Consider the following 12,086-nt stretch of genomic DNA (forward strand, 5'->3'; position numbering starts at 1 on the left):
ATCAGTTGAAAAAGTTCCTCTTGAAACAATTGTGACTTCCTGGATGTATATAGAAGTCTTTCACTGATCCATTAGATAGATTGTGAGCTTGCCAGGACAGACGGGGGGAAATGCTGGATTACCTGAATAAATTCATTTAAACCAGCGGTCTCAAACTCAAACCCTTTGCAGGGCCACATTGCGGTTTTGTAGGTACTTGGAGGGCCGCAGAAAAAAATAGTTAATGTCTTATTAAAAAAAAAGACAACTTTGCATAATCCAAAAATGTGGATTATCTGAAATTAGTTTATAGATCTTTCCTTAATTGCTTCTGATAATTTCAGCTATACACAGCAAAAAGCTGTGCAACATACAGAAAGTGAAAAACTATCAAAGTATCAACTGCAAGAGGCAAGATTTTGGACCAACTATTTTGAGGCCCTCGGTATTATAAAGGATAATTGATTCTTTATGGAAAACTTGTGCCTTAAGTGTCCTCCAGCACTGGACACACGCACAAGCTGCACTGCCTCCAGTGGTTACCTTACGTTCTGGAACGTTGCCCGCCTCACGCAAGCACTTTCCTGCGTCTGCACCCGATTGTGAGGTGGAGTGGAGGGGACAATCGCATACAGACGCAGGAAAGCGCTTGCATGAGGTTACAGCAGCGAGGCGGGTAATGTTCCAGGATACGACCGCCGGACACTTGAGGCACAGGTTTTCCGTAAAGAGTCATTCTTTATAATACGAGGGCCTCAAAATAGTACCTGGTGGACCGCATGTGGCCCCCGGGCCGCGAGTTTGAGACCACTGATTTAAACCATTCTGAGCTCTCTTTGGAGAACAGTATAGAAAATTGAATTAATGAATAAATATATATGATGTGGAGCCATGAAATTTACAAGTTATTCCACATTTTTCATTTCAAGTCTCTTACCTTACACCTCGCAGCATCTTCAATGACTTTGCCATTCTAGGATACTAAAGAAAAAGAAGATATGATTACATGCTGGGGGGGGGGGGTCCAGGGAGGGTTTCCTTGATCTTTGGGGGGGTTGTTCCGGCAGGAGGGGTTGGGAACCCTCCTGTCGGCGATCTTTATGGAGGGTGCAGCATGTTCGGGGGTGTTCCGTTAGGAGGGGCTGAGCACCCTCCTGCCAGCGATCTTCGGGGGAGTTGGGTTGCGGGGTGTTCCAGCAGGAAGGGTTGGGAACCCTCCTGTCGGCGATCTTTATGGAGGGTGCAGCATGTTCGGGGGTGTTCCGTTAGGAGGGGCTGAGCACCCTCCTGCCAGCGATCTTCGGGGGAGTGGGGTTGCGGGGTGTTCAGGGGGTGTTCCAGCAGGAGGGGTTGGGCATCCCTCCTGCCGCGTTCATTCGGGCTGGGTGGGGGAATTGGCGGCTGCAGTTGCTAAACTTATCGTGGCAGGAAGATCCCATGCCGTGATAAGGTCAGCGGCCGCATCTACTTACAACGTAGGCCTACATTGTAAGGTCTCCCTCTCAACTAGGGAGACGCATATGGCTGCCAAGGTTCGCCTAAGGCAGCTTCCAGGGCAAACCACGCCCACGGCTAGCCTTAGGGGAACTTAGGCGAGCATGCGGGCCTCCCTAGACTCCCGGAGGCGTCTCCAATGTAGGCAGCCTGCCTTGGGAGCTTTTTTTAAAAAACGTGCATCCCGATTGGCTGGTTAGCTGTAGGACGCCTACAGCTGCCTACAGTCAAGACGCAGTTTACAGAATCTGGGCCTGAAGGTCTACTATTAAATCTCTGTCCACTTCTGTCTGTGAAGGAGGCCTGTATATTTCACCCTGCATCAGGCCCTCCCCCGACCCCCAAAGACTTGCACGGACACAGATGTACATGTGAGCAGTACAGGATCTCACCAGTGGCCAGAGAAGAGTAGACAAGAGGCTTTTCAGCCAGCGAGGCATCTTAAAGAGCTGGAGCTGCGATTGTAAAGTGGGGTCCACCAAGTCTCCTTTACTGAAAGAGAAAATAATTGAGGGTGAGTAGAAGCATCGGAGACCGAAGGCCCTCAGGTTCACCTTGTCACCTTCAGGTTTAATGTAGCGCAGCGTTTTCCGTTATCTCAGCAGCTGCCCCTGTTCTCGGAACTACCGTGTTTCCACGAAAATAAGACAGTGTCTTATACTAAATTTGGGGTCCAAAAAATCAATTAAGGTTTATTTTCGGGGATGTCTTATTTTTTTCATGTACAACAATTCTCTCTCCCTTCCTCTCCTCCACACCAATTCTTCCTCTTTCCTTTATCCCCCCTCCCCCCTCAGTGTGAAGCATCTTCCCTTCCCTCCCATCCCCCCTGTGCAGCAGATCCCACCGATCCTCTCACCGTGAGACTGACATACCTCCGCTCTGAGGCCTCAAAAACAGCGGCAGCACTCAGTGATACGGCAGAGGGAAGGCCCCGGCAGGGTAGGCCGTGAAGCAGCCCGTTCAAAGCGCAGCCAATGTTGCTGTTTTAGGAGGCCTCGGCACGGAGGTATGTCAGGTCTCACCATGGTGGGGAGTTGCTGAATCGATAAGTCTGATTTTTTTCACCGAATCGGGCAGGGACGGAGTCAGAGAGTGTCGGGGACATTTGGAGGGGGGAGGGAGCTTCGGGGGTTGATCTTAACTAGGGCTTACTTTCGGGGAAACAGAGTAGTTAGTACATCTGCAGTTAGGTGAAAATACCATAAGGCCCTGATGATCTATGGGCAGTGGCGTAGTAAGAAAGGTGGGGATGGTCCACTCTGGGCACCATGATGGTGGGGAGGCGCACCGGCACCCCTCATCCTCTCCCCACTCCTTCCCTTCCCCCGTACCTCTAGGTCAGGGTTGTCAAAGTCTCTCCTCGAGGGCCGCAATCCAGTCGGGTTTTCAGGATTTCCCCAATGAATATGCATGAAATCTATTAGCATACAATGAAAGCAGTGCATGCAAATAGATCTCATGCATATTCATTGGGAAAATTCTGAAAACCTGACTGGATTGCGGCACTCGAGGAGGGACTTTGACACCCCTGCTCTAGGTGTTCACCGCCGCAAGCAACGACTTCAACGTGTCACTCGTGACCGCGTCAGCTCTCCTGCTGACGTCACTTCTGGGTGACGCGCATAGGAAGTGGCGTCAGAGGGAGAGCCGCCAGGGTTGCGAGGAGTACGTTGACGTTGTTACTCTTGGTGGTGAACACCTAGAGCAGGGGTGTCAAAGTCCCTCCTCGAGGGCCGCAATCCCGTCAGGTTTTCAGGATTTTCCCAATGAATATGCATGAGATCTATTTGCATGCACTGCTTTCATTGTATGCTAATAGGTCTCATGCATATTCATGGAGGAAATCCTGAAAACCCGACTGGATTGTGGCCCTCGAGGAGGGACTTTGACGCCCCTGACCTAGAGGAAGGAGGGGCGCACACGGCAGGTGGTCCTGGGGAAGGAGCAGGGGTGGAGATGAGGGTGGGGGAGGGGTGGCTACACCCTGGGCACCTCTCACCCCCGCTACGCCACTGTCCATGGGGGCAATATTTTAAGATTCTTACAATGAAAGTAGCATGGCTTATTTTGGCTTTCATGAGGTGGTTAACATACCATAAACCTAGAAAACAATTAGAAAAATTCTACTCTAGAAAAAGGAAAATCTTAAATACAGAGGGGGTAATAGTCAAAGTCATTTTAACAGGCCAGAAATGGCTCCTGATTGGTTAAAATAAAGAACCCTCAAAGTCAAAATCGACCTACAAATGTATACCAAAGGAAGGCAGACTTGACAGATGTGAATATCCTTCAGAATTTTTAACAGATTTTGTAACAAAAGATTTAGCGAATTAGGGGCAAACGGACCTCAAGTGCCTACAGGTGTCAGATATAGACAAGTCTTGTCTGATCACCAAAACGTAGGCATCATTGGACCAATCAAAAACCCCTTTGAGTTAAGAACACTTTTGCCTGTGGTTTCAAAGCACTCTCTCCCGTCTTTGAGTTAAGAGCACTTTTGCCTGTGGTTTCAAAGCACTCTCTCCCGTCTTTGAGTTAAGAGCACTTTTGCCTGTGGTTTCAAAGCACTCTCTCCCGTCTTTGAGTTAAAAGCACTTTTGCCTGTGGTTTCAAAGCACTCTCTCCTGTCTTTGGTTTAAGGGCACTCTGTTCTCTCAACACTCTTTCACATCTCTGCACTGTGATACAAGAAATAAAGCTCTAGGTCAGGGGTGCCCAAATGGTCTATTGCGATCGACCAGTAGATCACAAAGGCAACATGAGTCGATTGCGTTGCCTTTACAATCTTTTTCTCCCTGCTGCTTCCCCAAGCCAGGCCTGGTGCATACAAGCGCCGGACTTACAAAACTTCACCTCCGACATCAATTCTGACGTCGGAGAGGAAGTTCTGGGCTAGCCAATCGCTGCCTGGCTGGCCTGGAGCTTCCTCCCCAAAGTTAGAATTGACGATGGAGGTGAAGTCTTGCGGGCCCGGCACTTATACGCGCCAGGCCTGGCTCGGGGAAGCAGCAGGGAGAAATCACGTTGGCGGCTTGGGGTGGGGGTAGGGAAAGAATCGGGGAAGTGTAGAAATCGGTATGATGGCTTGGGGGGGCAGGGGGAGAGAGAAAGAAAGGCAGATATAAAGAGTGGGGGGGCAGGGGGAGAGAGAAAGAAAGAAATATTGGCTTTACAGAAGAAGGAAGTGCAACCAGAGACTCATGAAATCACCAGACAAAAAGGTAGGAAAAATGAGTTTATTTTCAATTTAGTGATCAAAATGTGTCTGTTTAGAGAATTTATATCTGCTGTCTATATTTTGCACTATGGCCCCCTTTTACTAAACCGCAATAGCGGTTTTTAGCGCAGGGAGCCTATGAGCATTGAGAGCAGCGCAGGGCATTCAACGCTGCTTCCTGCGCTAAAAAACGCTATCATGGTTTAGTAAAAGGGGAGGGGGTATATTTGTCTTGCCTACTACTTATAGGGAATTCAGGAAACGCCTAAAAACACATCTGTTCCTGAAGTACTTAGGTAACTGAGCTATACAATCTTAGTCCTCAACAAATGATCTTTAGAACTGTTAATCACTATCTCTGAACTTTGTTTATTCCACTCAATCTGTAACATCTTTTAATCATTGTAAACCGCATAGAACTTCACGGTCCTGCGGTATATAAACTGTTATTATTATTATTACTCAGGTGACATTGCATATTTTAAAGTCATCTATCTGCTTTGACCTCTGATAAAAACCCTGAATACAAATGATAATTAATATTTTCTCTGCATACAGTGTGGTTTGTGTTTTTTTTTATTTTATTGTTGGCAGATCATTTTGACTTGGTCATTTTAAAAGTAGCTCACAAGCCAAAAAGTGTGGGCACCCCTGCTCTAAGTAAAAGAAAATGCAACTTTCTGCTCCAGAGAGCTTATCAGCCTTTGCATACATGGAAGAATGTAAAACTGATTCTCCACATACTTCTGTTATCTCTCGTCTGGTTACATGCCTAGTTCTTCCTATCTCTCCTCCAAATACGCTGAGACTGCACCTGGCATCCTTCAAAACAAAGGCGCCAGACTGGGTCAGACCAAAACCCACTGAGCTGAACATCCTGTCTTCAATAGATCCTAAAGAGGAGATCCGTTCCTTGCTATTAACTCCCCAAGCCCATCTGGCAAACATTAAAAGAACATCAGAATGAATAAATTTCCAAATAGTGAAAGTGGGTTAATATATCTCAAAATTCTTCAAAAATACTCCACTTTGTTAGCTGAAGGTCAAGTCTAATGGAAGAAAAAGCCTCAGGTCTAATCTGGTAGAGCTCAAAGCTCAAACCACCTCCACCCACATCTCTGGCTCCAAAAAAACTTCCGTCAGGGGTCTCAAAGTCCCTCCTTGAGGGCCGCAATCCAGTCAGGTTTTCAGGATTTCCCCAATGAACATGCATGAGATCTATGTACGTGCACTGCTTTCAATGCATATTCATTGGGGAAATCCTGAAAACCCGACTGGATTGCAGCCCTCAAGGAGGGACTTTGAGATCCCTGGTTTAGAATGACCCTATGCCACTAAAGTTCTTTTAGGAACCAAGAACATAAGAATTTGCCGCTGCTGGGTCAGACCAGTGGTCCATCGTGCCCAGCAGTCTGCTCCCGCAGTGGCCCCCAGGTCAAGACCAGTGCCCTGAGACCAGCCCTACCTGCATATGTTCTGATTCAATAGGAACCCATCCAATGTTGTCTTAAATCCCTGGAGGATGTTTTCCCCTATAACAGACTCCGGAAGAGCGTTCCAGTTTTTTGCCACTCTCTGGGTGAAGAAGAACTTCCTTACGTTTGTACGGAATCTATCCCCTTTCAACTTTAAAGAGTGCTCTCTCGTTCTCTCTCCCTTGGAGAGGGTGAACAACCTGTCTTTATCTACTAAGTCTATTCCCTTCAGTATCTTGAATGTTTCGGTTGTGTCCCCTCTCAGTCTCCTCTTTTCAAGGGAGAAGAGGCCCAGTTTCTCTAATCTCTCACTGTACGGCAACTCCTCCAGCCCCTTAACCATTTTAGTTGCTCTTCTCTGGACCCTTTTGAGTAGTACCGTGTCCTTCTTCATGTACAGTGACCAGTTGGGTAAACTCTTGCGGAGGTCTGCAGGGTTCCCCTTTATCCCCTACTTTGTTTAACATTGCCTCTTTAGGGAACTTATTTCAAAGTTTAAAAGTAAAATTTTATATCTATGCGGACATCACTATAGTTATTCCTTTTACTAACCTGACTGCTGAGATAAAGAATCATCTGTCATTTATTTTAAAGCAAACTGAAAAAAAAAACCAAAAAAAAACTTGAGTATTTTAAAAGAATTTTGGTATAACATAAGAATTGCCATACTGCGACAGACCTTAGGTCCATCAAGCCCAGTATCCTTGCCTCCATCAGTGGCCAACCGAGATCCCAAGTAGCAATAAGCAGTAGATTTCACCAAGCCATCTCAATGGCCTATGGATTTCTCTTTTAGGAAATTAGCCAAACCATTCTTAAACCCCACTAAGCTAACTGATTTCACCTTTTCGCTACAATCTTATCCAAACCTTTGTTAAACCCTGTGTTAGAACTAACCTTGACTACATTCCTCAATAGCAAATTCCACAGCTTGATGGTATACTGTCTGGGAAAAAAAATCACTTTTTCAGTTTGTTTTTAAATATACTGTCTATTAGCTTCATAGAGTTTTCCTTAATCGTAATACCAATTGAAAGAATCAACAAAGGTTCCCTATTTGTGGTTTTATAAAATCTTATCATACCTCCCTTCAGCTGTCTTTTCTCCAAGCTAACCAGCCCCCAACCTTTTTTTCCTTGTAAGGGTGCTGCTCCATTCCCTTTATCGTTTTGGTTGCCCTTCTTTCTGCCTTTTCTAGTTCTGCTACATCTTTTTTTTAGATAAGGCGACCACAGCTGCACCCAGTGCTCAAGGTGCAGTCACAGCATGGAGTGATAGAGGAATTGTGATATTCTCCATTCCTTTCCAAATAAATTCTATCATTCTATTTGCTTTTTTGACCCTCTACCATCGCACAGTGAGCTGATGATCATTTGCACTCTCATCCCGCCCAGATCCCCATCATCGGTTGCTGAGCTCCCATGTTCACTCCTTCACATTTGCTCCTCTCTCCCAGCATCTTCAATACAAAAGAACTACTTTACCTGGATCGCAAACTATCTTTTGATTTTCATATTACTACCCTTGTTAAAAAAAATCCTACTTTCTTTTATGGAAACTGAGAACGATAAAATCATATTTTGACTTTGTCTCATTTTGATTGTTGGTACAGTCTCTTATCTTGAGTTCATTAAATTATTGCAATATTCTTTATCTTTTGTCTCTAAGCAAAACATAAAAAGGTTGCAGACTAGAGAAAGACACGGTGACAAAATTCATCACCGTTCCCATCACTGCGGATAACCGCGGGAAATAATCCCATGTCATTTTCTAGTATCTATTTCAACCTCAGTCCTTCTACACCAGCATTCTTCAAAGCAAAGCCTGCGGGTCAGTGGTTGTGCCCGATTATACTCCGATTCTTTCCTCTCTCCTTACAGAATGACATGAAGATGGTTTCCCGCGGTTATCTGCGGGGACGGGAACGGTGATTAATTTTGTCACCGTGTCATTCTCTAAAATTATTATTATTATTTTATTTCTTATATACCGCTATACCGTGAGGTTCAAAGCGGTTTACAATGAAGATAGATTAAAAATACATTAAAATAAAATAAATAAAAATGGTAATTTGGATTTCCCTAGCTGTCCTGAAGGCTCACAATCTAGCTAAAGTACCTGTGTCAGGGGAAACCTGGAGCCAGGTGTCATCTTATTTTTTTAAAAGGAAATCTGGTAACCCAGGTTGACGTGGCTAATTATTTTTACGAACTTTTCCTCCAGGAACTTGTTCAATCCTCTTTTGAATCCTGCCTTGCTAGTTGACTTAACAACATCATTCAGAACCAGATTCCACAGATTAATTATGCTCTGCATGAAAAAGATCATATACAATTTGTTTTCAGTCGGCTGCTCATTAATTTCATAGTGCGTCCTGTTGTTTGACTGTTTTTTGACAGATTAATTAACCTGCTTATTTAATCATCCCACTCCACTCATTATTTAATTAAACTTCCATCCCATCCCCTCTCAGTGATCTCTTTTCACGCTGAGGAGCCCTTTCTTTACAAAGGAGTATTTTTTCTGTCAGAATTCAGCGCAAGTAGTCATGAAAGCATGAAAAAAAAGGAGTGTGCACCGCCCCATACTCACAAAACATTCACGAAGGTGGAGGCATTGTCTGCAGACAAACCCCGAATGGCAAGTTCCAAGACTGCATAATCCAGGCGAGGGGGTGTGAACGGGACCAGCTGCAGGAAGCCAATCAGAAAAGGATCGAGGTTACTGCATCACAATGGGACTGAAAGACATCACACAGCTCTCCCTGCGGAAAGTAACCAATCACACACTGGAGCTCTTTAAACTGAGGACCTGTGATTGGCTGGAAGAATCACAAGTGACATTATCGCCCACAACTCCTGGATTTGTGTCTCAAGCCACTTAATTCTCTGACTGAGCATTTCCTTTTCGGCGCCCCGGTGCCACGCAGTGAGGCCCGGATTCTTTAACCGGCAGCGTTGTCGGTGGCTGCCTTAAAAGGGCCGCTGATCGCGTGTCAGTCATGCGATGGCGCCGGCTGGAGAATCGCGCCTCCGGGAAAGGTAGGGGCTGGAAACGTAGGCCAGGATTTTTACAGACCTACATTTCTGGCGCCTGTCTTTGACGTGAATCGCACCTCTGTAGGTGCTTTACGACTCCTAACGCCACTTTTGACATTAGCCACACCTACAGTGGCGTTAGATGCCATAACGCACCTATGGAGGTGCGATTCCGGTGCCGATTTTTTTAAGCGCCTTGAAAAAAGCGTATTGTACTGTGCTGGAGTCATCACAGACATAGATAAGTTTTTGCTCATTACGATAATAAATTTGATTATTGACACGGGGCATAATAGGTTTCACAACTTGCATGGACTTGCTGGGATAATTTTAAGTGAAATAAGAGCTTAAGGAGAGTTTCAGATGATTGAAAGACTTGGAGCGATGGACTGGGGCCTGAAATAACTTTGAGTTATAAGAGACCCAACGATCCGTTTAACTATACAAGTCTGATGTTTCTCTCTCCGCTCTTTCATTTTCTCCATCAATTGGTAACAAGATGTTTTTGTTTAAACCAAGATGTGAATAATATGTGAAGCAATTCCACAGCACGGCAAATTTTGAGAATCCTGCCCTCAGATTCTGGTAAACCAGAGCTGATATTGTGATGTCATAATGCCTCATTCAACCAATAAGAGCCAACCTCAGTGTGAAGAGTTTCAGTCTCTGGTAAACCAGAGCTGATATTGTGATGTCATAATGCCTCAATCAACCAATAAGAGCCAATCTCAGTGTGAAGAGTTTCAGTCTCTGGTAAACCAGAGCTGATATTGTGATGTCATAATGCCTCATTCAACCAATAAGAGCCAACCTCAGTGTGAAGAGTTTCAGTCTCTGGTAAACCAGAGCTGATATTGTGATGTCATAATGCCTCATTCAACCAATAAGAGCCAACCTCAGTGTGAAGAGTTTCAGTCTCTGGTAAACCGGAGCTGATATTGTGATGTCATAATGCCTCATTCAACCAATAAGAGCCAACCTCAGTGTGAAGAGTTTCAGTCTCTGGTAAACCGGAGCTGATATTGTGATGTCATAATGCCTCATTCAACCAATAAGAGCCAACCTCAGTGTGAAGAGTTTCAGTCTCTGGTAAACCGGAGCTGATATTGTGATGTCATAATGCCTCATTCAACCAATAAGAGCCAACCTCAGTGTGAAGAGTTTCAGTCTCTGGTAAACCAGAGCTGATATTGTGATGTCATAATGCCTCATTCCTCCAAGATCACATAATACAACATACACCAGGGTAGAAAACCTTCAACACTTAAAGGATGTTCTGGGTCAGGTGGTTTTGGGGGTAATAATAATTGTTGGGGGGGGATGCTTGTGGCCTTTGCTCTTCTGCAGCCCATTCAAAAGGGCTTTTCACAGTTATAAATAGCTCTGAGCTTTGATGAAGTGCCGAACAGCTGGTTCCCACCCTACACAGGACTTTGGGTCATGAAGCAGACAGGGAAGTTGGAGAATATTTAGACAGCTCCTTGGGGAGGGAGGGGGAGCAACTTAACACCCGTTCTGAGGAAGGCAAAGGCTTGAGACAAAGCTGTTTAAGGTCATGTGTGTCTCAGGCGGCTTTCCTGTACCCACCAAGCCCTCATCGAATAAGGCACGGTGCAAGACCCATTAAAACTGAGAGAGGGGCCCTTTGGAAAAAGGGGGAATAGTTCCTTAATAGCTTACAGAAAACTATATATAGGACCAAAACACTGCTTCAGTTTTATTTCCCTGATTTAGTGTATAATCAAATATATAGAATATTACAAGTTGCATATCAGTTCGACTTTCTAAAACTTGAAAGATTTAGAAGGAGAAGGGAGAGAAGCACAGCTCAGAAGGGACCATAGAAACTTTCCTTGCATCTAGTACAAGGTTAGCTGCCTGAAACTGGTCTCCGCTGCCAGGAGATGGGCAGGCTCAATACAAACCGTGTGAAACCGGTCTCTGCCACCTGGAAGTGGGTAGGGGTCAGCACGTACCGTATGTCCTGCGGCCTCCAGAAGATGCTTGGTCTCTTCAATGGCACGTCGCATGGAAGGTACTGGCATCATAAAGCCGTCGTTCTCGTAATACCCAATTCGCAGTGGACTAGTGTTGGCGTACACCTAGAAGATAAACGAGATGCGAGAGGGTACAGGTGCTGGGAGGCAGAAGGCTGAGAGATGATCCCAGAGCACATTCCCTTCTGATGCTCTACAGTTAAAACCCTCCTAAGCTGGACACAAAAGCAGCGGTCAAACCGTTGATGTTTAGCGGTAACAGAGGTCATTGGGGAGGTCACATAGCTTATAATAAGGCGGATTACAACCTTGCATACAGAAATAAAAATTCACAAAGCGACATAAAATTCCACTATACCAAAAACTATCACATATAGGGGGTCTTTTACTAAGGCGTGATAGCCGATTTAGCGTGCCTTAGTATAAGACCCCATAATCTTCCCTCATAATGAAACCTCAGTAGCCATATTACAAAATAAATGTTTGTAGATATCTTTTGCTTCATGAGTAAATTAAGGGAAAATTTTGTTGTTTACCGGAATTACATCACTTTCTTTTCCATAGATAAATAAAAAAAAAAAGATTTGACATCGACGTGTGAACATTTCTTAAGAAAAAACGGAATATTTCAGATGACTAAATATGGAAGAGCTTAGACAGAGGAGGTTATTGCGGAATCCACCGTTCTAGGATCTATAAGCAAACTAGACGCACATCTCCTTACGAGAGGCATAGAGGGATATGGGTGACTAAAATGACGCCAGGTGTATACAGCTGGCTGGGCCTCCGCGTGTGCGGATCGCCGGACTTGATGGACCGAAGGTCTGATCCGGAGATGGCAGTTCTTATGAATGTAATCCGCTTCGGTTTTAAGCGGAATAGA

At 45.1% G+C, this 12,086-nt stretch overlaps 1 protein-coding gene across 2 annotated transcripts in view; it reads right to left on the minus strand.

Annotated features, from left to right (window-relative positions):
• LOC117346627 (fatty-acid amide hydrolase 1-like) overlaps positions 1-12,086 on the minus strand; it is a 42,837-nt gene that overhangs the window by 15,082 nt on the left and 15,669 nt on the right. For both annotated transcript variants that reach the window (XM_033916513.1, XM_033916511.1), the window contains exons 8-11: positions 11,183-11,308; positions 8,761-8,858; positions 1,866-1,965; positions 917-960 (exon numbers count right to left, since the gene is read on the minus strand). In XM_033916513.1, coding sequence (XP_033772404.1) covers positions 917-960; positions 1,866-1,965; positions 8,761-8,858; positions 11,183-11,308 — 368 coding nt within the window. The remainder of the gene's footprint in view (positions 1-916; positions 961-1,865; positions 1,966-8,760; positions 8,859-11,182; positions 11,309-12,086) is intronic.

Source organism: Geotrypetes seraphini, chromosome 12 (assembly GCF_902459505.1).
Source record: "Geotrypetes seraphini chromosome 12, aGeoSer1.1, whole genome shotgun sequence".
Taxonomy (NCBI): domain Eukaryota; kingdom Metazoa; phylum Chordata; class Amphibia; order Gymnophiona; family Dermophiidae; genus Geotrypetes; species Geotrypetes seraphini.